Source organism: Balaenoptera musculus, chromosome 10 (genome assembly GCF_009873245.2).
Source record: "Balaenoptera musculus isolate JJ_BM4_2016_0621 chromosome 10, mBalMus1.pri.v3, whole genome shotgun sequence".
Classification (NCBI taxonomy): Eukaryota; Metazoa; Chordata; class Mammalia; order Artiodactyla; family Balaenopteridae; genus Balaenoptera; species Balaenoptera musculus.
Genome location: NC_045794.1, coordinates 5,269,044 through 5,292,756, shown reverse-complemented (window position 1 = coordinate 5,292,756; position 23,713 = coordinate 5,269,044). Strand labels below are relative to the sequence as shown.

Genomic DNA, 23,713 nt, shown 5'->3' with positions numbered 1-23,713 from the left:
CAAATAACATTCCGGTCAGCAGTCAGCAGTCTCTGGATAGGTTTTTCTACCACATCTGAGCAGATTTAGAGTTCCTGTTTCTCGTCTTATCCCCTTTCCTGGATCTCCCTCAAGCATGTGTGCATACACGTCACTTCTGGAATGAACTGATGGCTAAAAAAGTCTGGATCAAAAGGAGCATTTGTCAGAAGAATTACGAGGGAACCAGAAGTTGTTGTAAAAGACCCTCCTGGGGCTGGCAGTACACTCTTCTGGTATTATCCTTGCAGGCTGAGTTTTGAAGCACAGGGAGGGCAGCGGGAAAGAATACCCAGAGCTGGCCTCACCACGTGCATCTCACCGCTGGCCAGGACAGAGCTGGGCTGGCCTTTCAGAAGAACTCACTTCAAGACGTATAAAGCTCTAGTATCAACCCCTGCCTGGGGTAGGCTAGAGGCAGCTCAGCCTGGAGACTGGGGCACGGTCCCCATGATGCCCACAGATCCCTGCCAGGCCCTGCTTCTGGCTACCTCGGCTGGGACACAGCCTGGGATGTTCAGCATCCTTTAGGCAGACTGAGCTGCATATGGTGGGCCAACAGCTGAGTCAGGGACCTGCCTTTTAATCCCAGCCGTGCCACTTACAAGTCAGATGGTCTCGAGCAACTCCTGTCACCTCAACAGGGAGCTAAGTTTCCTGTGACAACGCTTCCTTGAGCAGCCCCACCTGGTGCACAGTTCCTAATAGATAAGTAGGGACGCTGGCCTGAGCGACACGGCCGGCGTACCACGAGGGTTCCCTTGATGGAGAAGTTTAGTGGGGCCACTGGTCCAGGACTCAGATCAGTTCCACTAGGTGAGTGGTACAGAGGGGACTTTGGGGCAAGCGGGTGGTCTGGGAGGTCAGACAGACCCTCACCCAGAGCCTGGCTCTGCCATCTCCCTGCCGTCTGACTGTGAGTAATTCACACACTTTCTGTAAGCCTCAGTTTTTCCAACCGTAAAATCAGACTGACAATGCCTATCCCACAGAGCAGTTACGGGAATCAAGGAAGCATTGCATGCCATACGCCCAGAGGGCACACTGCCTGGCACGCGGTAGGCGTTTGATAAATAGTCTTTCCATTCATTTAGAAAAATGTCTGTCTTCAACCTAAACTTTCCCACTGGTACGGGGTAATAAGCCCTGCCTTCTTTCTGCCTCACACGAATTCTGCGCAGATGAAATAACATAAACATACGTTGTCATGGCGTTACTGCCTCGCAAGACGGATGTAAAGAGCTGTCGCTCTCAGCAGCCAGGATCATCCCAGATCAAAGCTGTGTCAGCACCCCCTGCTCCTGGGACGGGCTCCAGCCAGAGTCCTCCGCCACCTTGAATTCAGCTCTCCCTGAAGCTTTCCCCAACCATCCCAGCCCACGCTGGCCTCTCCCAGCTCCAGGATCCAGTGCTCTGGGGGGAGAGGATAGTTCTCAGTGGGGAGTGGGGAGCGGCAATGAACTGAGGGAGGAGTTTAGCTTTGCATCCTGGGTCTTACACTTGCTACTTCTGTGAGTTTGGATATATCGATTCACCTCTCAGAGCCTTGGTCTCCATATTGAAAAAAAAAAAGAGAGAAAACACCTAACCTGTCCACCTTAGGGGGGGGGGCTCTTTCCAATCTCAACGGATAAATCTCATGAGTTTTAAATGAATACTAAAGAGAACGGTGAGGATGGGAATGATGACATCACTTCATGGGAATGACTCGCCTTCCTAATGAGGTCGTCAGCTGTACAGGAGTTCAGAAGTGGAGGTCTCACAATAGTCTAACTTAGAGTGTCCTTCTACACCCCCCACCTCCGGGATGTAGAGGTCCGTATCAAGTACATGGGAAAACAACAACAAATACTCAATAAATTCAAATAAATACAAGTAAGTACGGTAGAACTTACAACTAAGTTCTTACTACTAAGTAGTTCTTACTACTAAGTTCTTACTACTAAGTTCTTATTACTAAGTTCTTACTACTAAGTTCTTACTACTAAGTAGTTCTTACTACTAAGTTCTTACTACTAAGTAGTTCTTACTACTAAGTTCTTACTACTAAGTTCTTACTACTAAGAACTTACTCAGTCATTCTGAGTAGCGACAGCTGAGCATCTTCCTTGGACTGCAGCTCCCTAAACCTGGCCCAGCATCACAATCACCTGGAAGCAGTTAATATTACAGATTCTCAGGCCCTACCCCAGGCTTGCTGAGGCAACATCATTAATGAATGGGCCCAAGAATCTACGCTTAAGAAAACTCCTCCTTGGTGACTCTGATAAGCATTAGGTCTGGGACCCACTGCTCCCTCCAGGCTGACCTGTCTGCCTTGAGATGCAACTCCACACAACGCCTAGCGTGGGTACTGCTCAGAAAGTGTCTGCTGAACTGAGCAGAAATTCCAAGTTGGTGGGCCTGCCACATAGACCCCACTGGGACCTCCCATGGGGAAGAAGCAGCTCTGCTGACTACCTGTGTCAGGGCAGAAAAAAACCAAGCCCAGCTCAGACCAAGCCCAGAACTGGACCCCTGACGTTCTTGTGGGAACGGATGTCACTTTGTTCCCACTCCCATCTCAAAGAGGCATGATTGACAAAGAAAGAAGGGAAGAAAGGGAGAAAAGAAGGAAGGAAGGAAGGAGGAAAGGAAGGAAGGAGGGAGAGAAGGAAGGAAGGAAGGGAGGAGGAAAGAAGGAAAAGATGCTCCCATCACCTTTTCATTATCATCACAAAATCATAGATGTCAGACCTAGAATCGGCTAAATCAATCTCCTGATTTTACGGGTGTGGAAACTGAAGCCCAGAGAAAGGCGGTAGCTTGACAAATCCTCACAGCAAGTTGGTACCCTGGGAGCGCGGTATAATGGAAAAGGGACTAAGCCAGCTCTGCAATTATCCAAGCATCCGCAGACCTGCCAAGATCCCACACAGGACTTGTCCTAGAGCCATAAGTACGTATGCTTCTGAAAGCATATGTACTGACTTCTGCTTCTGAAACCCGACCTTAGCAAAAGAAAGAGTCCTGCCTCTTAGGCCACGCCCCTTACGTAAACCCATCCTCACTACAACCTGCACCCTTCAGGGCTCTTATGGCCGCATCCTCAAGCTGGTGCCTTCTCTTGCCTGTCAGTCCTACTGCCCCACCCCTGCCCCATCCCAGCCCCATCCCAGCCCATTCATCTAGAGCTGCTGCAAGACTGATCTCAAGGGCTACAATTGCCGCCTCCTCCACGAAGCCTTTGGGGATCTGCCTCCTTCAAACTCCCAGGACATTCTGATGATCTTCTATTTTGCCATATCCTTTGTGTATTTCTTTATCCCTCATGACAGTTTTTAAGCTATATAAGGGCAGCGACTACGTTTTACACTTTTCAATGCCTCCCATATTGTCTGGCATACACGCAGGTAATCAATATCTATTTGTTTCATTACAAGGAATCTTGCCTTGATGCAGGGATCTGGATCCTGCCCCTTTCATTCCAGAGAAAAAGGACCTGATGGCCTTGACTAATCCTTGGTATGAACTGTTCACATTTGAGTGGAAAGATAAACAAGGAAAAGTCCAAAGAGAATCTGAAGCCACATGGAAGAGATCTATTCCACTCGCCTTTTTCATTGCAAATCAGTAGGACAGGAAGTAAAATGCACTACGTATAATATATATAATGAGAAAGGCATTTGGAAGTCACTGACATTTCAGGATGTGTGAGTTTATGACCCTAAGGGTTCCGTTTGCTCAAAGAATGTCCCCTGAGGTTGCTGCTCTGAAAATAACGCCTCCCCAGTCTGAAGGCGGCATCCGGTGCCAGTCTGACATCATGTTGGAAAAGGCAGTCCTGGGATGCCCTACACACCGCTCTGCAGTCTTCTGACCTTGGAATTGTTGAAGTACAGTGAAACCTCTTCCAAAAAAGCCTGTCCTACCACCTCCATGGGTCCCTGGTTCTCCGTCATCACCACCAGCCACCACACTAGGACGATAAGTTGTACAAATATCTCAACCACGATCTCTCCCAGGGCTTTCCTTAGTCACAGTGAGGATGCCCTGCACAGCCAAGGTCTAAAGCAGGCCTGGCGTCGGCACACAGCTACACATGCAGCGTGGCAGGTCCTGACACCGGGTGTGAACTCTGTCCTCCCAGGGTATCAAGGGACCATTACATTAGTTCTCGAAAGAGAGATTTAATAAGAGTCTTAACGATGTGAAGTTAAAGGAGGCAGACAGAGCCCCAGCTGTTCCCCATCTGCCTTCACCGAGGTCATTCAAAGTAGCAGCAAGGGTGGGAGAAGTACTATCTATTGTCCTCCACATGGGAGAGGGGGCATGTCCCACTGCAAACTCATATTTGGTCATCTCTTGCTGAGCTGTTACAATGTGCCAGGCTCTGTCCTAGACACAACCACATACATTATCTTGTAAGTTACATGTTACCTTAATTAACCCTTATCTCAGACCTCTGTGATAACCATTGTTTTCTTACTAGAGAGGAAGAAACTAAAATTAGATAATCATTACTAATAATTAATTACCAACAAGTAGTAGGTTGCAGAGTAGAATTCAGGTATTCTGACTCTAAGTCTAATGTTCTTTCCATTAAATGAGAGGTGCCAAATGGGTTTCAGTCTAAGTTCCAAATCCAACTGATTGATATATGGGTCCCTGGAGACCTGCGCTGAGGATTAAAAGGCCTTGCGAAGCTCAGTGGGAATGAGTGTAATGATTGATTAGTGATGTCTGCTATGGGCAAAGAACTGACAGTGGGAAGGAGTGCTGTGATTGATTAGTGATGTCTGCTCTGGACAAAGTGTAGAATGGTAGTACATGTGCTGAATTTGTCACCCTCACATTAAAGCACACTTCGGTGAAAGAACAGGTTACTCTGTTACAAAGTTTTACCACAAATCTAATTCTCCACCACAGCCTTTAAAGTGTTCCCATGCACATATGCCTCAAACATTTTCAACATTCTCTCAATTTTTTTCCCCCAGGTCTTCTGAGTTCTCCACATTTCTCTTTAAGTGACTTGCCCAAAAAATAAGTTTTGGATCAGCATGGCTTATGGACACAGACTTCCCTTCTCCAGGTTTCTTCCTTTAGGCTGCCCCAGTTCGACCTTCCTCATTATCCAGAAAGGCCCTTCGGGGATGGAAAACTTTCTCAAAACACAGAGGGGGGGATGTTTTACATGACCTTTGACAACTATTCCCTGGGATGACCATTACTGATGCAGGGCTGCAGCTGCCAGGACACGAGGAATGGAGGCTGGGAGAGTGGGTGTGCCGACAGGGGAGGGGGGTGATGAGAAGGCAGGACGAGCCTCGGGGGTCAAAAGGCTGAATGTGGGCAGCTGAGAAGTGGCTTTCAGAGCTTAGGCAAAGCGGCACGGCCTGTTTTGAGCGGGGAGCTGATGAGGGCAGAGGGAAAGTTTAACAACCAACACCCATACAGCCTAGAAGGGATGTAGTGTCTTGTGCAGCCAACCATTGAAAAAAAATCAGGAGGAAAAGAGAGGGGGAAAACGCCTCTTCTTCAATTTAACTCCTTTGTCTTAATCGTCAAAGTCATGTGGATATCACGCTGCAGGCAGAACTGACCGCAGCCGAGAACTGGGAGAAACCAGATCCCACCCTGGGCCCCCTTTAAAGTGATTAAACTCCTATCAGACCAGGCCGGACACCCTGACAGCAAAGACGTCATGCTTGGAGCAGCAACCCTGGGAAAGCTCATTGGGCAAATCAAGACCTTAAAAAATAATTACGGTTCACACATCCTGAAGCAATAATGACTTCAAAACGGCCTTCACATGTGATTTATATATAAGCATATTTCCCCCTTGAAACTTCCCCACCCCCCTTCCCCTTCTGCTCACTCCACCCACATCCAAGTGGTTAGAAAGTCAATATTCTTAGGTCCTGCTAAAAAGTCCAGATGGAAAAACCCTGGTCATATCAGGAGGAAAAGAACTGCTAACACCACCTGCCATTAAAATTCTTCTACACCCACCCAATTGTGCATGAATGTGAGTATGTGTGTGTATTCCAAGAGGTTCAAAGGGAAAAAGAGAAAAATTAATTAAGCCTACCCCTCTCTGCCAAGGAATCAAATGCTCTCTGGGGCCTGGTTTTGAGGCAAAGAAATGTACTTCTACAGGGCTGTTGGTTCTGATCCAGTTTATTGTAGAAAGAGGGAATGAGGTTAAATCAGGGGCGGGGGCACTGGAATCGACCTTGCCCTCTTTTGTCGTCCCTGGGAAGGTGGCCCGAATCGTGGGAGGGAATGATCGCTAAATGTGCATCTGTTATCTGTCAGGCACTGGCCCACCGGGAGGTAGAAAGGAACACATAAAGATGGAGAAATCCCTTGGATCATTGGCCTTGTGGTGACAAAAGAACAAAACGGAGACCAGTTCTGTTTTCAGGGGGTCCCAAAGGGGAATTGACAGGTGGGATTAGGAAGAGGGAAAAAGCCAGAGGATAAGCTGGCCCCTCAGGACAAATTGCAACTTGAAATGAGCATCTGGAACAGCGAATCAAATATCTTTTCAACATCAGCCTTAAAGACGGAAACCAAGAGCTCATGCCTGGGAAGGAAGAAGAATTAGAGGCCAAGACCCCAAAGAGAAAAAAGGTGGCCCCACAAGAGCCCCGCTGATGAAATCAGCTCTCAGACCACAGCCCCTTCTGGGAAACAACAGCCAAAGAACCTTGATTAAAAAAAAAAAAAAAAAAAAGCACCTTGTCTGGGACATCAGCTGGGCTCTGTCTTCTCATGCTGCAACTGCAGGTGTAAAGAAATGGAAATGAAATTTCACAGCCAGGCAAAGATCCCAGACATATGCTCCTCCCTGAAGATAACTGAAATACGAAAACAGCTCCAAAGAGGATGGAATCACTTCTAAGAGGTCCAGGAAATAGCCACTTGCTGGAGTGTGTAAAGGCAAGAGCCAGTGCCCATGTGTCACTCAAGCAGGGGGATAACAGCAATGTCTTTGAGAATGAAGGACAGACGCATCCTTAACAGGGCCTGGGGGCTTCCCAAGGCCTCTTGTCAGATGCTCCTTCACCAGCAGGAACTGGCTGCCTCTGGAGAGCCTCCAAGAAATTTTATGGGGGTCAAGGAGGAAGGGTGTGGCCAGTCTCCATCCTCTGACTTCATCCCATCTGAGAATCCAGAAGAGGAAGCGAAGATGAATTCTAAGCACAGAAAGCCAGTTTGGGGGGAGCCAAATCAGGTGCTAACTTTGGGGGGAAGGACAGTGTAACAGCAGCGCTCAGCAAATGAGAAGTGGGGGGCATAAAGGGAGCCAGCAAACCTGAGCTACAGCCTCACTGTCATGGTCACAGCTGCTTCCCCAGCTCTCGGGCTGATGGGATGTTCCCTGGCACGCCAAGAGCCCAGACAGAAGAGTGAGTACTGTCTCATCAAGGAGAGGAAGGGTTTGGGCACGTCCACGTGTGTGGGCACGCTGTCTGTGTGTGTCTGTGTGTGTGTGTGTGCTGCACACTCCCTTTTCCTCCATCACTGGTCACAGAGAAAGAAGGAACCAGTCCGTCTACCGCCAAAATCATTTCAGAGCTTGTTTTCAGAGGTTTTCAAAAAAAGGAATAAGCTCCTCGTGGGCAGAGATTAAACCTCATTCGACACTTTACTTGGCTGTGTGGCATGGAGGGACTGTTGCCAAAGTGAATGGGGTTAGTCACCTGTGCTGGGAATGCCTAATGCCACCCTGAGGAAGTTGGTTTCTTAATCCCAGGCCTGATCTCTGATCCCATCCCAGGTTTCTGCCGGGCAACGCTTTTGTTTGTTCACCCTTTCATTCGACAACTGTGTACTGACTGTTTATTTGAAGCCAAGCCCTGTGTTCAATGTGGATGTGGATGGAAATGATGTTATGAAGAGTTCCTGCCCTCAAGGAGTCTATAGTCTAGGAAGAATGGTGTGGAACCAAGAGTTGTTAGAATAGGAAACATGGGGTGTTAGGAAAAGTCGAGGGTGCTTTGGGAGCATGTGGCAGGGAGCCCTTGTGAAAGACAGGGGATTGGGGACACCCTCCCAGAGGAAGTGGTGCTGAAGCTGACACCGGAAGGGTGACAAGAGTAGGCAAGAGGCATGGTGGGCAGAGGGATTGTTCCAGGCGGTAGGAACCAATACCTAAGTCCTGAGGCTCAGAGGCAAGACGGCACATGGTGTATCCTCAGAAACCACTACAAAACCCAGTAAGGCTGAAGGAGAGAGGGGAAGGGAGGAGGGGAGAGGACTGAAGAGGGAGAAAAGGAAGTATAAAGAGGATGGAGGTCATGTCAAGGGGAGCCATGGTAAGATTTCAAGAGGAAAAAATGACCCAGTTAGCTTTGCAAAGTGTGGGGAATGGCAAGAGATGAAGACGGTTTTGATCGGGGTTGTGGCAGTGGAGATGAGGGGACCTAGATGAACTCAAGGGCCATCTCTGAGGTTAGAATTCGGATGATGTGGAGCCCACCTGATCGTGGGGATCAGCAGTGAGACGAGCTGAGGAGGGTACCCAGGCTCTGACTCGACCAAACGCAGCAGCAGGTGGTTTCACTGACTAAGCTGGGAAACAACGGATAACGTTCCCTGGAGGTAGAGCGGTTTGTAGCACAGAGGGACCCCATGTGGAGTTTGGGACACACCGAGCTTTCGGTACCCGCAAGACGTCTGGGTGGCGTATCTACCAGGCAGCAGGGTATATGGGTCTGTAGCTTCCAAGAAAACCCCTGTATGTTTGGGAGTCAGCCCCAGGCAGATGTGAGAGACCACTGGAATGCTTGAGAGAGACCAATGCCTATGGAGAGCATGCAGAGAGCAGAGCCCAAGGCAGAGGAGAAAAAGTCAGCTAAGAAAAGTGGGAAGAGACTGCCAGAGGCAGGGTGGAAAGCAGGACCGTGTGGGAGATCCAGGGAAGAGAGAATTTCAAGAAGATGACCACATGGAAAGGTGCTCGGAGGCCCAGCAGTAGGAGGCCAGCCTCTCCGGCTTTAGAGACGAGGCCGTGGGCCGAGGAGGCTCTGGGGCATGTGGGTGGTGGGACCGAGGTCGCGGGGCGTCTGAGCATCACGGAGATGGCGCCTCTGTGAGAGAAGTTTGGTCGTGAAGAGGACAGAGAGTCAAGGCAGGAGCGGGCAGGGAGGCCTCCCAGGGTGGCGAGAGGGGCACCGGGTGCGCAGACCCCTGGCTCTTCCTGGCAATGACACTCACGACTGGATTAGGTTCATTTCCACCTTCTGACCGTGCCTGCGTCAAATCCTAATATGCCATGGATGTGTGCACTGCCTGTTCTCTCTGGAGTTCAAAACGCTTCATAAATATTTCCTCTTTGCTCCCATTCCATGCCTGTGTAGCCAAAGTAGCAAGACGACCATCTTCCCCATTCTGCAGGTGAGCAAACCCAGGCAGAGGCAGTGCCGCGCCCCATGGGTGGGTGGCAGGGCTGGACGGCAGCTCAGTGCCCTCTTCTCGCAGCACCCATCTCTCCGACTAGCAGCTGCGGGGTGCTCGGCACACTGGGCCACTAACAGGGTCATTCGGGGACTCTGGGGAACTTGGGTCCAAATCACTTGACCTAAAGGAACTCACTCTGTTTCCCTGTCTGTTCCAGGAAGCCTGGTAAAAAGCCTGGTGAGTATCAGAAACCGAATCTGGTCCTCACCAATCCATCTGTGCCGAGCTGCTGAGAGGGAATCTCACACAAACCTCTCTTCCAATAGCCAGACACTTAGCAGAATAATGCTGGGGCTCCAACCCTGAATCACCGTTCCAAGAGGGAGGGGTGGAGGTGGAGGTGGGTCCCCAGAGTTCCCAGCTGGACCGAGGCAGAAGTAGGGCCACCTCTGCCCAGAGAGCGAGCTCTCTGCAGAGCATGCACAGCCCTGCCTGGGGCGGTGGGGTGCAGTTGGCCCCAGCAGCAGGGAGACAGATTCAATAATGTTGGCGAGGCTCCACCTGGGGCAGAGGAAGCTGGAGTTTGCTGCAAAATCACAAAAGGGGGATATCATTCGTTCCTTCTCGACTCGTTTAATCAATGTGGGTCTATGTGATTCTCAGAAAGGGCTGGTACTGCCCCTCCTAAAGGGCATTTGGAAATGGGGGGAGGCTTTCCTGGTTTTCATGGTGATTGATGGGGGAAGAGGCTACTAGAAGTTAATGCCTGCAGGGCATCCCGAACCCCCGAGAGAACCATCCTCTGCAAGTGATCACAGTATCCCTGCTGAGAAAAACACAGCATTCCCTGAACACCTGAGACTACCCACTGACTGCAGAATTCCCAGGATACTTGAAGGACGACGTCATCGATAAGCAAACAGCTTGCCTGCCCTGTGCCACCCTCTTTTTCTCCACTGGACCCTGCAGCACTGAGCCTTATCCAGTGGGCCACTATGACCCCCAGCTTGCCACAGATGGTCTGCTTGCTTAGACTTTGTGGACCGTGTGATTCTTACCATTGACCTTTATGCCTGAACCTCCTCCCGGGGTAGCCTTCACCCTCTCTGTCAATCACGGAAAGGACTTCAGTAGAAGGATGACAGAGACCACCTCCTGCCCATCAGCATCTTTGAGTCAGCAGCGTGTTCCCAGCTGAGCTGCTGCATGCTCTGGGCAAGACTTCACCTCTCCGAGCCACACCCACACTCCCCTTCCCCATCATCCAGTTAAACAGGATGCAGACCTGGGCCTCCATTGCCCGGGGTGCAGGCAGACTAAACCGGAGGGCATGAGCAGGGCTCGGGCTCCTCTGAATACAGGGGAGGGTGTGTGTGTGTTCGGTATTGAGGCGATCACGGGCGATCAGGACCCAAAGGTTCATTTAATCTGTTAGGACAGTACTTGTAGAGTCAGGGCCCAGGCCTTCGGCCCCCTGCCCCAGCTGCAGGCACCTTCCTCCCTGCTCCCGGCTCACTCACGGGATCCAGCCCAGGTAGGCATGGGCCGTGTTCCAGAAGTCTGTAATAGCCTCCCAGGGCCGACAACGATGGAAGGCAGATGTGTGCAGCCCAAGAGTAATGGGAATCATGAAAAGAAGTAGCCGGCTTCCATGTGGGAAGAGACGGGAGTCGGACGGGGGGGGTGGGTGGTGGGTGGAGCGGGGTGCAGGAGCCAGATGTGTGCCGGGTGACCCTGGGCCGGGAGTCCCACGCGGAAGATGTTTCCACAGGAAGGGGGGCTGCGCTCCCTGCAGGGGCCCGGCCCTGGAGCTCCCATCTGCTCCACACATCAGGCTCTAGCTAATTCTGTTCTGGCGGGAAAAGTGGTCTAGAGAGCCGCCATCGGCCTCCCAGCCTCATCCGTGGAGGTGCTGAGGTCCAGAGAAGCTACATGCCCAGGTCACGGGCACACAGCCTAGGGGCAGAGCTGGGGCATGACTCGCGGCTGTGGAGGAAGCGCCTGTAGCCTCCCCCACCACCCTGGTGCTCCATCACATCCCTTCCTGATCTCACCACCCCTTCCACTCTGCCCTCCCAGACGCCATCCCTTTCCTCCACTCCTGACCAGCTGGCCTCCGGCTGCGCTGCTTTCTCTCCGGATCCCGGGACCCCAGAAATTCCCAGTGTGTTGGGAGACGGAGGCAGGGGTCACGTGGGATATACAAACGTCTGGGTTGAGACAAGGAAGGCAAGACATCGTCCTCCTTGGCCATCACTGCTGCTACAGAGACCCCACTCAAAGCCTTGGCCCCGTTCATCTTAATCCTGAAAAGAGCTGACTGCATATTTGCACACAGCCTGCACTGCCCAGGGTGGGTGCACGGAGGGGTTACAGACCCCCAGTGTCTTGCCTTCCTGCCCTGGGTTGCACTGTGTCTCCCAAAACAAGACATGTTGATGTCCTAACCACCCCCGCCCTGCCAAGGACCTCAGAATGTGACCTTACTTGGAAATAGAGTCTTTACAGAGATAATCAAGTTAAAATGAGGTCATTAGGGTGAGTCCCAATCCAGTACGGCTGGTGACCTTATGAAAAGAGGAAACCTGGGCCAAGACAGGCACTCAGAAGACGATGTGAAAACACTCAGGGAGGGAGGCGGGTGAGGTGGCGGGTTCCAGTGATTTGTCTACAAGCCAAGGAGAACCTCAAGCTGCCAGAAGCTGGGAGAAAAGCATGACACAGCTTCTTTCCTAGAGCCTTCTGATGGAGTATGGCCCTGCCAACACCTTGATCTTGGACTTCTGGCCTCCTGAACTGTGAGACAATAAATTCCCCGTGTTTTTACCCACCCAGGGTGTTATGGAAGCCCCAGGAAACTCACATGCTTCCCCACCCTCGTGGTCTTCCTGGGCTGCCTGCCATACCCGAAGCTTCTCTCTGTGTCCACAGCAGGTGACGGAAGGTTGAGTTTTGTTAACAAGCCACAGAGGATGAGATGAGTCATGTATCTTGTGGATTGGAAGTGCTCCCGGACGGTGTCTAGGAACTCAAACTGGACCCTGCAGGGTCCCCAGCAGCCCCCCCTCCTCCTGCTAAGTAGGTTCCCCAGAAAGTCTCAGTTGTCATGCCACTCTCAGTGTTGCCGGGCAAGGGAGACCTTCTGGACAGATGTCCCTGGTCTGTGGTCAGCCGGGTAAAGATCCCAAACAAACAAGGGCAGCTTGAAGGGGCAGGAGGCTAGGCCAACAGGAGAAGAAAATCCTCCAACCACCCCAAACATTTGTTAGGAGAACAAATACCTGCTCAACAAGGATCAAAGAGATTTCTAAGTCACGGAGAGAACAGTGTGACAATGCAGCACACAGGTAAAGCCAATGGGAAAGCTGAGGCCGGGCTCCAATTCCTCCTAAATGGAATAAATAAACTGACAAGGAGGGAAAGCCCAAATGGGATGGGAGAGCAAAGCAAACACACGTGGGCAGATCGGGGAGCCTGAGAAAAGCCACACTCTGTAAAACAACAGTGTCTCAGGGAAGGGGAGAGGGAAGGATAGAAGGACAGGAAAGGAGGGAGAGAGCTGTCCTGGGACCGGAGGAAACGTCTGGCCAGTAAGTCCACACGTGCCAGAGTGCTGACAAGCTTGCGACACTTTAGACGGCAAAACAATATGAATATAGATAGGAATCATAATAATCTGTTGTCGATTTACCCAGCTTAAAATTTATTTCCTTAAAGCTGCCTTTTATTAAAGGTTTCCCACGTGCCATGCACTGTTTAAAGCATTCTGCATGATATGATCATTTCATCCTGTACAATTTGATGAGTTAGATTTTTATTCCCATTCCACAGGAATCTGAGGATGATAGATGACTTACTCAAGGTCACCCCACTAGTAAGTGAGGGAGTTGGGATTCAAAGCCAAGCTGGCCTGGTTCCCACACTCAAGCGCTTTCCCACTCACTGCACCACGTGACACATGCACTTCGCTGAAACGTACCTTCTAGAAATCTCCTCTAAGAAAGTAACCACACCTGTGCATAAACATTTATGTAAAAGGATGCCTAACTGTAGTATAAAAACAGTGGCCAAAAGGCAAACGTGCCACAGTCATGAAACGGTTAAAGGGTGGCACATGATGGAATATTATGCAGTGAAAATGATTTTATACAGGTGAACTTAAAGACACGGAGGAAAACATACAAAGCAACATTAAGTGGAAAATTCCAGTTAAAAACTGTTCACCAAGTATGATGAGCCCCCTTATTTAAAAAAAGAAACACACACACAGAGTCACATACACATGTACACACTCAAACACACTCAAACACACACAGGAAAAGAACTTCAGGGGATATACCCTAAAATGTGGATGGGATTTCTGGTAACTCTCTTCCTCTATTCTAATAGTTTCCTAATTCTCTAAAATGGACATATTTTAGAACAGCCATTTATTTCATAATTGCACAACAATGTCGTATGTTATAACTACTTCTGAAAGGACCCCCAAAGCTTCAGTTGTCATCTTTTCTGTTTCCCACTGACCAGACGCAGGAAAGAGCAGACTTTGAGTAACCCCAACCAGCAATGTGGTACTTCTTTGGCCCTGATCTTAACCTAGGAAAAGCCCAAACTCTTGAATTAAGGAGGCGAATGGTTTGCATTTCTGATTAGATAAAATGACCAGATATGTGAACTAAGCCTGGTGATTTAAGAGAGGATGAAGCAAGGACCATGTTTAGAGGCAGAGGGGGATGAGGACACCAGGCAGAGGGGGACTGCCACTTACTGCATCTCGTAAATGAAAACTGTGCTGTTCAATTCCAGCAAGAAGGGTGAAAAGCACTGAAAAGAGGGGTAGAGTGGGAGAAGGGGAATTGTTTATAAATAAACAAGAAGGCAGTGTGAAGTAGTGGTTAGGAACACAGACTCCGGAATCAGAAAAGAGTGATTCCAAGCTCGGCCACCACTTCCTAGCCATTTAACCTTGGGCAACTTATGTGGTCATTCCACAGATACTAACAGAGCAAGTGTCATGTCCCACAGAGCCTCTCAGGTGCTAGAGATACAGCAGTGCAGCAAGGATACAAAAAAGTCCTACACTCCATGGGATTTGTTAATACTAGGGAGAATAAGAAAATACATTAGAAAAACAAGTGAAATACACAGTTTCTCAGATGATCTTAGGAGCAATGTAGAAAAACCTGTCCGAGCCTCAGTTGCCTTGTCTGCAAAATGGAATGGAAATAAAGCAGCTATTTCCTCAAGTAGTTGGGAGATTTCCTGAGATCACGTATAAAGTACTGAGCGTGGTTCCCAGTTCAATAAATATTAACGATCGCCATTCTTTTGAGATTAAGAGTCAAATCTACTCTTCTACTCTGAGTGACGACACAAGAGTATCATAAGAAATGATTGCAACCATTCAGAAATTGCAGAAGCAAAGGGGATTCAACCCCATGTGATGATGGAAATTTAAACCAACAACATTGTGGTATTGGGTTTCCTAATGGCTAAAACAAAGAGCAAAATTTTCCTCGCCTTCGGGTGTACCCAACCTCATAAGAAGTCAGAGGAATCCCTGACCTTCTTTTGATAAAGGTAATATCTGTTCTTTGGTTTCTCCTACTTCAGGATAGAGTTTAACGAAAGACACAAGATCCGGGGAGTTTCACCCGCTCCTGTGTCTCGTAAGGATGTTACATAGCAAACTGTTCTTGCAGAGGCCAGGACGAAAGGAGGTTGGTTGCTCCTCTAAGCCCACACATTCCCAGGGCCATTTGGGAGTCATGAGATCATTAAAGACTCAAGTGGGGTTCTCCAAAAGCCAGGTGGAGCCAGATGACACACCACAATGCAGCCTCCCACCCAGGCGTTAGGGATGAACCCCCAGAAATCAAGGGTGCTTCTAATCCATGACCTAACCACTATCCAATGGCCAATGATTCCCCAGGAGAAGAAGGAAAGAGATGACATCTTGGTTAGGCAGAAGGAAAAGCTTTCCAGACGTCATGCTTTAGAAGCCTTGGACTCCAGCCTCCTGGAGAGGGAAGAAGTCATCAGAGGCTAGAAAAGGGCACGAAGAGATAGATGTGTGAATTTGTACGTGCACGTGCCAGCCAATGCACGTGCAAGAATGTTTTAAGTAATGGGATGCAAGGCTTTAATCAGATGGATTATCCTGGGGCTTCACAAACCAGTGGTTTATTTTTTGTGCCCCTCAGAGGGGCTCAGGGATTTGTTTGCACTTGACACCAAAGAAGATAACTTGTGATGCTTTTCAACTCATCACAGGAATGAATTCTATAAGTGGTCTACAAGGCCTTACACGCTCTAGCCGGCCTCTCTCACTCTCTGTCCCAGCCACACAAGCCTTCTGCTGTGTCATGAACATAACGATCTAAAATACCTTCTCCCAAAAGAATCTGAAAAAGAATAGATACATGTACATGTATGACTGAGTCATTTTGCTGTACCCTGAAACGAATGCAACATTGTTGATCAGCTATGCTCCAATATAAAATAAAAAGGTGTAAAAAAAAAATACCCTCTCCCACTGTCTATCACATCACTTGATTTTATTAACCATCCTGGCACTAATCCCCATAGGAAAATTTCATTTGCCTATCTATCTATCTATCTATCTATCTATCTATCTATCTATCTATCCATCCATCCATCCACTTGTTTGCTTCTGCATTGAAGACTGTTTCCAGTGGAATCTAAGCTCCTTGATAGCAGAGGGTTGACCTTTCTCGTTCCGTGCTCAGTCTCCTGCACCAACAACAGTGTCCCAGCACATAGCAGGAGCTAACTAATATTTCTGGATAGAACACTCTTTTTGGACACTGATGTAAGAATCACGTGCCAGCAGAGCCAATACTTTATAGCTCTGGCCAGGAATGAAGCAGCTGCTTTTTCAAGTTACCCAGCTGAAATTTCCCATGGAAAAAAAAAAAGGCAGCTTTTAAAGATACACTCAACCAAGACAGATCCATCAGTGCTGGAAAAGTCTTGCCAAATTCTGGGACCCCCTCATGCCGCTGGAGTTCAGTTCAGTGTAACCAACATTTCTTACGCACTGTATTAGCTCCTGGTGGATACAGTTAGAATAGGGCCCTTACCTGCAAAAAATGGACAGACATCTGAGCATCTATAATGTAGTAAATGATATACAAGAGATATGTTTCTGGCCTCAGGGACGGCTTTCTGCATGAGCACTTGTAATGGTCAGCCAGACAAACAGTGTCAGGAGGTTTGGGAATGCAGTAAGTTCCCTACATACGAATAACTTCCATTCTGAGAGTTTGTTCATGAGTCTAATTTGTTCGTAAGTCCAACAAGGTTAGCCTAGGTACCCAACTAACACAATCGGCTATTTAGTACTGTACTGTAATAGGTTTATAATACTTTTCACACAAATGATACATAAAAAACAAACACAAAAAATAAAGAAAGCATTTTTAATCTTACCGTACAGTACCTTGAAAAGTACAGTAGTACAGTACAAGAGCTGGCATACAGGGGCTGGCGTTGAGTGAACAGGCAAGAAGAGTTACTGATGGAGGAGGGAGAGGAGGTGGGAGATGGTAGAGCTGAAGGATCATCAGCAATAGGAGACGGAGGGCAAGCTGCAGTTTCACTCACGCCTTACATGGATGGAATGCATGTTCGAATATTTGAAAGTTCGCAACTTGAAGGTTCGTATGTAGGGGACTTACTGTAATGGGAACAGAAGTCTGGCTGTGAGAAACTCCCATGGAGGCAGAACACTCAGGCCTATCACGTGAGGCAGGCAGAGTGGGTCATGGGGCCAAGTGCATCATGTCCCAGGAGCTCGGACTGTACTTGACGGGGGATGGAGAGTCTCCCATGGACCTTATTTATTCAAACATACATGTGTTAGGTAGTGTGGATGCATTCACTCTTTATTTCCATGGGCAACAAAATTGCTCATCCACAAAAATCCCAGATAACGTAGGAAACAAAGAGAGGAGTGAGAGGAAAACCAGTTTTTTGTGTTGTTTTGGAACTCCCAACTTTTACTTGGTGTGATAATAAAGAAAATATTTTTAAAAACCAGGGGTGTTTCAGAAAAAGGGGTTAAAAACTTAAACTCAAAAATGAGTCTAACAATTAGATGAAAGATGACAAGAAGAGAAGAATTTCACCAATGAGATTGTGTGTTTCTGACAGAAAGGTGTGTGGTTTAAAGGAAAGATAAATGGCACCTGGGCAGATGAGGAAAGGTGGTGTCTGTGGGCAACATGTGAGTTGTGGAGTCAGAGAGCTCTGGCTGCTGATCAAGGCTCTGTTGGGCAAGCGGCTCAACTTCTCTGAGCCTCAGTTTCCTCATCTGTGAAATGGGGGAAATTACGTCTATCTTGCCGAGTGGCTAAGGGGATGGGATTGTGCACTAAAGCACCAAGCACAGTATAATACCCAGTGTCATGACCCCACATGCAAACAAACAAGCCAATAAATCCTGAACAAATCTTTAAAAATCATCACAGTAAGAACCCTCCTCTTGGATCAGAAACTTGTTCTCTATCTGCCTAGGATTTAAGGATCTGAATCTTCACCATTTTAGATATTCCTAAGGCCTTCATTGTTTAAACTTGGGTTCAGCTTGGAAAAGGCAGAGAATTAAAGGGAAAAAGCTCACACAAACCAGGACCTGCATGTGTACCGTGAGGATCTCACTTTCTGAATGTAAGAGGCACAGCTTGGGGGGTGCTTTCTTAGAGAAGAGCCTCAGATCTGCACTTGGGAAAAGGAGCTGAGCCAGGGATGGTGGCCTTTCCATGGCAGGCATGCTTCGGGCTCCCTGAGCTACACAGGGCATGTGGGGAAGGTGAGAGTACCCCAACCAGACCTCATCATGCTTCCCCAAACTGCGTACAGAATTCATCTCATGCCCGTCTACTCTGGTGAAGACCCTCACTGGATTGTTACCCAAAGACAAAGACCAGGGATGGTCCCGAACATGCCCTAAACTCAGCAAGACACAGAGTCTCGCGGGGACACGTAAACCTGTCCTCTTCTTCCTAAGGTGATGCTCCGTGAGGCCTGCTTATTTGTCACTCATGAGTCTGCCCTTTGATCACTGCTTCTCTACCACCCCGCCACACACACACTCACAGAAGCTCGATAATTTGGGGGTGAATGCTCAGGCCACAGGCCTGTGCTCTGAGAAGAGCTGCAGCCTTGTTGAAAGGGTAGTACTCTGAAGTTACGTGCTGCGTGACATGACCATACTCAATGGTCCCCAGCTAATGAACTAGCATGAACCTCTGACTCCAGTTGGGCCAATCAGATCTCACCCTAAGGAATTTGAAACGGGAGCCCTGGGAGAGTCAGTTGGTAGGCCTAGAATGAGAAGTGGGGAAGCAGGGTCCAGAGGCAGAGAGAACAGGGCCATGTGGCCCTGTAGACAGAGAAGTGCCTCCAGGCTCCTAGGTTAGTCTCTTATGAAGCGTGGCTACAGTTCCTGCCCTTGGATTCCCTAAGATGGCACAATATCTGGTTATTTCCCCTTTTGGGTTAATTAATAATATCATGATAGTATCAGCTAACAGGTATTGAACCTTGACCACGTTCCAGACTCTCTGAGTCTACATGCTGTAACCTATTTAGTCTTTCCAAACAATGTAATATCTTTTTACCCTTAAGGGAACTGACTGAATCTTAGCAATACTGTCAAGATCTCACAGCTAAGATGAAGCGGAGATGGGATTTAAAACCAGGCTGAGGCTCTATTTTAATTACAATAATATGCAGCTAACAGAACAGTTCTATCTACAATAAGCCCTTGCTATGGGGCAGGCACTGTGCGAAGTGGTCTGAGTTATATTACCATTATCTCCACCGAGGCTTAAATGTTCCACTTGGATTCTTAAGAACTTTGAAGGGATTCCCATTTCAGGATGGCAGACTGAGTACCCACTTCAATCCTCCTCCTCCTCCTCCTCTATCAAGTCCATACATACAACAGAAAACACAGTAAAACTCCTTTCCTGTTTTCCAGCCTAGGCAGTTAGTTATACATTGCCTAGGCTGGAAAACAGGAAGGGAGGCTTTCATTGGCTAGGAGCTGTAAGGAATCCCTAAAAGAAGGTACACGTTCAAAAAGCCACAGATAATTTAAGACGCTGAAGCCAAGCACTGAATCCACGTGCAAGGAATGTAGAAGAATCTGCCACAGACGATAACCCGGCAATAAGAATAACCAACCACCCTCCGAGGAAAACCAGCACCATGGAAAGAAACAGCAAACTCTACTACTGGAACAACTCAACCCCCAGGAGGCAGTGAAAAGAGTGAAGAGAAAAGGACCTTGAATATTTCATAGTCTCAAAGATGTAAGGCGATGCATCCACACAACAAGAATAGGGGTGTTTCAAGGGTATTTGCATAATGATGAGATAGTAAACAATAAGGCAGGGGAGGTCATCTATGAGCTCTGCAACCAGGTCCACGATGCTGCTGGGAGGGAAGTTCCGTTTCGCAGATGCAGATATAATGGTGCAGACAGAGGATAACGAGAGAGCAAGCAGCTGGAGGCAAACTCGGGGGATGGCCTTGCAGAAGGGATGAGGAACCCACATCAACATAACCTCAAGTTTCCTGTACCACATCTTCAATGCCTCATGCCTGTCCGCTCCCAACATGTGGTCCCATCCGCCCCTCACGTGAGCTTACACCCCAGATGACGTCATCAGAAACAGGTAAAGGAATACATTGATGCTTCCAAGCCACAGCTGTAACATTTCTTCCCACGGTGCCCCCTGAAGGCTCTCTCCCTGACTCTCAGTGCTGTAGCACATCTTTTAAGGAACATTTTCCCAGACTGACTTGGAGGAGAGCCGCCTACCAAAAAGGACAATGTGCTATTAGCATCAGAATATACCAGTTTCAACCCTAACACAGAAAAGAAACTTACGGTTACCAAAGGAGAAGGGGGAGGAGGGATAAATTAGGAGTTTGGGATTAAAATATACACACTATTATATATAAAATAGATAAACAACAAGGACCTACTGAACAGCACAGGGAACTATACTCAATATTTTGTAATAACCTATAAGGGAAAAGAATCTGAAATTGAATATATATATATATATATACACATATTTATATATGTATAACTGAATCACTTTGCTGTACACCTGAAACTAACACAACACGGTAAATCAACTGTATTTCAATAAAAACTTTAAAAAAGAACCCAGATATAAATGCTTCAGCTCATCTCTTGCCCCGCTCCTTGAAATACTACCGTCCCTTGAGTTAAAAGCAGAAAGCCATGGCCGAGGGTGACGGCTGTGTGATGCAGGGTCGGGGGGTGGGGGGTGGGGCCTACCTGTTCCCAGGAATGACTGCAGTTCCACCTGCAGGATATGAACAGAGAGCCCTGTGGGTTTCTGCTTCCACTGCTTTTTGCAGGGCTTGTCTCTGTCTCCGATGGGCAATCCCCCAGCAGTGACTCGTGCAGAACGAGACCCCCCCCCACCTGCCCACACCACCATCCAGCCTCCCCTGCCCGTCCCCGGGGAACCACCATCCCGGGCCCTACATCCGGTCGGCACGGCTCGCTCCATCATAGCTTCCAACTGCACTCAGGCCACTCAGCAGTCCGGAGAATCCCAAATCCAAAGGCTTAGAGACACACGCACTTAGCCATGGGCACTGGACGTCCAGCCCCAGCACGACTGCCAGCATCCACAGGGATAACTTCTCGTAACGAGAAACCCAGGGACTGCGATCATTCCACATGGTCCACTTTACGATTTGGGAACATGTGGTTGGCAAGGCAACTGTTTCAGACCTCACTAGTTTTTTCAGACCTTGATTTTCAGCTTCCTTCTCTGACACTCCACTCCTCTGCCCTCCTGCAAGTCCTGGCTTCCTAACAGGAAAACAGCAAGAAAATAGCTGCCTTCTGCCAAGGAGGCCCATTGGTTAAAGCTGGTCCTCAGGGTGGGCCTCTTGGGAGTCCTGTTCGTCCTAAGCCTGGCGCTTGGGTGGATTCCCCGGACCCGAGAGGGAAGAAAGGTGCTGACTTTCCCACTGAGCCATCGGTGCTGGACATCAATGGCAGCCCTGCTTCCTAACTGCCCCAAGAGTAGGGCCTCTCACTGGTACGCAAATTCCCAGGGAGAACCAGGGCAGGAGATCTGATCATGCATAGACCACAAACAACTCCGAAAGCACTGCGGATGCCATGCCCTCCAGCCTGGGATGGAGCTGTCTCTGGGGGGCAGTTGGGGGGAATTGATGAGATGACCTGTACAAAGGTACCTGCACAGGGACTTCCCTGGCAGTCCAGTGGTTAGGACTCCGCACTTCCACTGCAGGGGGTGAGGGTTCGATCCCTGGTCGGGGAACTAAGATCCCACATGCCACACGGTGTGGCCAAAATAAAATAAAAAAATAAAAAATAAAAAGGCACCTGCACAGCATTCAGGCCCTAGGAATACTGGTCTCTGTCCCTCTCTCTCTGCCCTGCTCCCTGCCCTCACCCTCATCACCGCCTTCAGTAGATGGAGTTGAGCTGCACTTAGGAATCCGCTGAGCAACTGTGATCTGCCCTCCTGGTCTCCACTTTCCCAGGCAGATGTCGGATGAGTAGGAGCAGGAGATTCAGATCAAATGAGCTGAGCATCAGTCAAAGCAAGGGCCGACAGCCCCCGCCTTACGACAGTTAGACATTCTGGACTTTACGATAATGTGAAAGTGATACGAGTTCAGTAGAAACTGTACTTGGCGGATCTTGAATTTTGATCTTTTTCCCTGGCCTGGCTATATGCGTAGATCCTCTCTCGTGATGCCGCCCCGCAATCACGATACACTTTCAGCCATTCTGTGCCCAGATGGCCATTCTGTTTTTCACTTGCAGTACAGTATTCAATACATTACATGAGATATTCAACACTTTATTATAAAACAGGCTTTGTGTGAGATAATTTTGCTCACCTGCAGGCTGATGGAAGTGTTCTGAGCACATTTCAGGTAGGCGGGGCTAAGCTGTGATGTTTGGTAGATGAGGTGTATTCAATGCATTTTCGACCAACAATATTTTCAACTTGTGATGGGTTTATGGGGACCTCACTGAATGGGACGGATGCCACGGCAAAGCCACAGAGGGGCAGGGACAGTGCAGAGGGGGGTTCCACAGTGAGGTCTTTGTTGAGCAGAGACCTTCGAGATGACACAGAACGTTCTCTTTGGTTCCCTTGCCTCCACCAAGGGGGATTCCTGCATTCTACCAGGCCAAGTCGCTGGAGGGCATGCCAGGTGTCTGTCTAGGTCACTGTCACACACACTCTTCTTATCTGTGCTAACCTACGTGACCTTGCAAGTGACTCTCTATAGGGATCCACTACAAACAAAAGAGGTTCTGTGGAATTTGGTAATTTTCAGGAGACTTTGAAATACACACACACACACACACACACACACAAACACAAACACACATTAATCCATAGGAATCATCAATAGATGGATCTGATGTCCAGAATCTGGGACCCGCCAGATGCCCCAGAAAACTCACCATCTGTCCACATCCCACTTGGAGCCTATGAAAAGGTCTGTGAGCAAGCAGCCCCCTCTGGAGAAAGTCACCATCACAGTTTCAAATTTTCTGGGGTACAACTCCAAAAGCCACTTTCATTTTTGATCCGGAATGAAATCAAGTTTGGATGGAAATGTATAGAAAATATAAACAGGTTGGGAGATCCTCCCACGGCCAACTGATCTCTCAGCATTGTTACTATGCTGGTCCCTGTTTCCCTACAGCCAGAGCCACGCGAATCCATGACCTGTCGCCTATCGTCCCAGCCCGTCCTGTCCTTCATCTCCCCCAGAGCCAGCACTGGTCAGAGTAACCAGTGATCAAGTCCGGCTTGATCAAGTCCCCCCTGCATTTCACTCATTTATTCGCTCATTAATTCATTCTTCCATCAATCCAGCCAATAGTCTTTTTCCCCTTGAACAACTATTTAGGAAAAGCCATCTCCCGTATTGCACCAGAGTGATCTTTTTTTAAAACAAAAGACTGAATGTACCCTCCCCTGTGCCACCTCCACTGGCCCCTGCTGCCCTTGGGGTTGGGAGGGGGCTCAGTGTGGGCCCTCTTTCCTCCCATCTCCCTGGACGCATCACCCCATGCTGCTCCCCATGAACCACGACCTGGGTGGCTTTCGGTTCTTTTAGCCCCCGGTTTCCCTCACCTGGGACCCTCTTTCCATCTGCACCTTCACCTGGAACTCTCCTCCCCCCATCTCCTCCTACTTTCACCCACGATAACAAATCACGTCACAGGTCATCA

General features: G+C 48.8%; 1 protein-coding gene across 3 annotated transcripts in view; it reads right to left on the bottom strand.

Annotated features, from left to right (window-relative positions):
• Positions 1-23,713, bottom strand: part of NTF3 (neurotrophin 3) — a 66,390-nt gene that overhangs the window by 30,592 nt on the left and 12,085 nt on the right. The window contains exon 1 of one of the 3 annotated variants that reach the window (XM_036864732.1): positions 6,741-6,789. The exons of the other annotated variants lie outside the window; for them this stretch is intronic. Within the exon in view, the coding sequence (XP_036720627.1) occupies positions 6,741-6,776 (36 nt within the window). The 5' untranslated portion in view covers positions 6,777-6,789. Of the gene's footprint in view, positions 1-6,740; positions 6,790-23,713 lie in introns of those variants that run through there. 3 annotated transcript variants of the gene reach the window in all.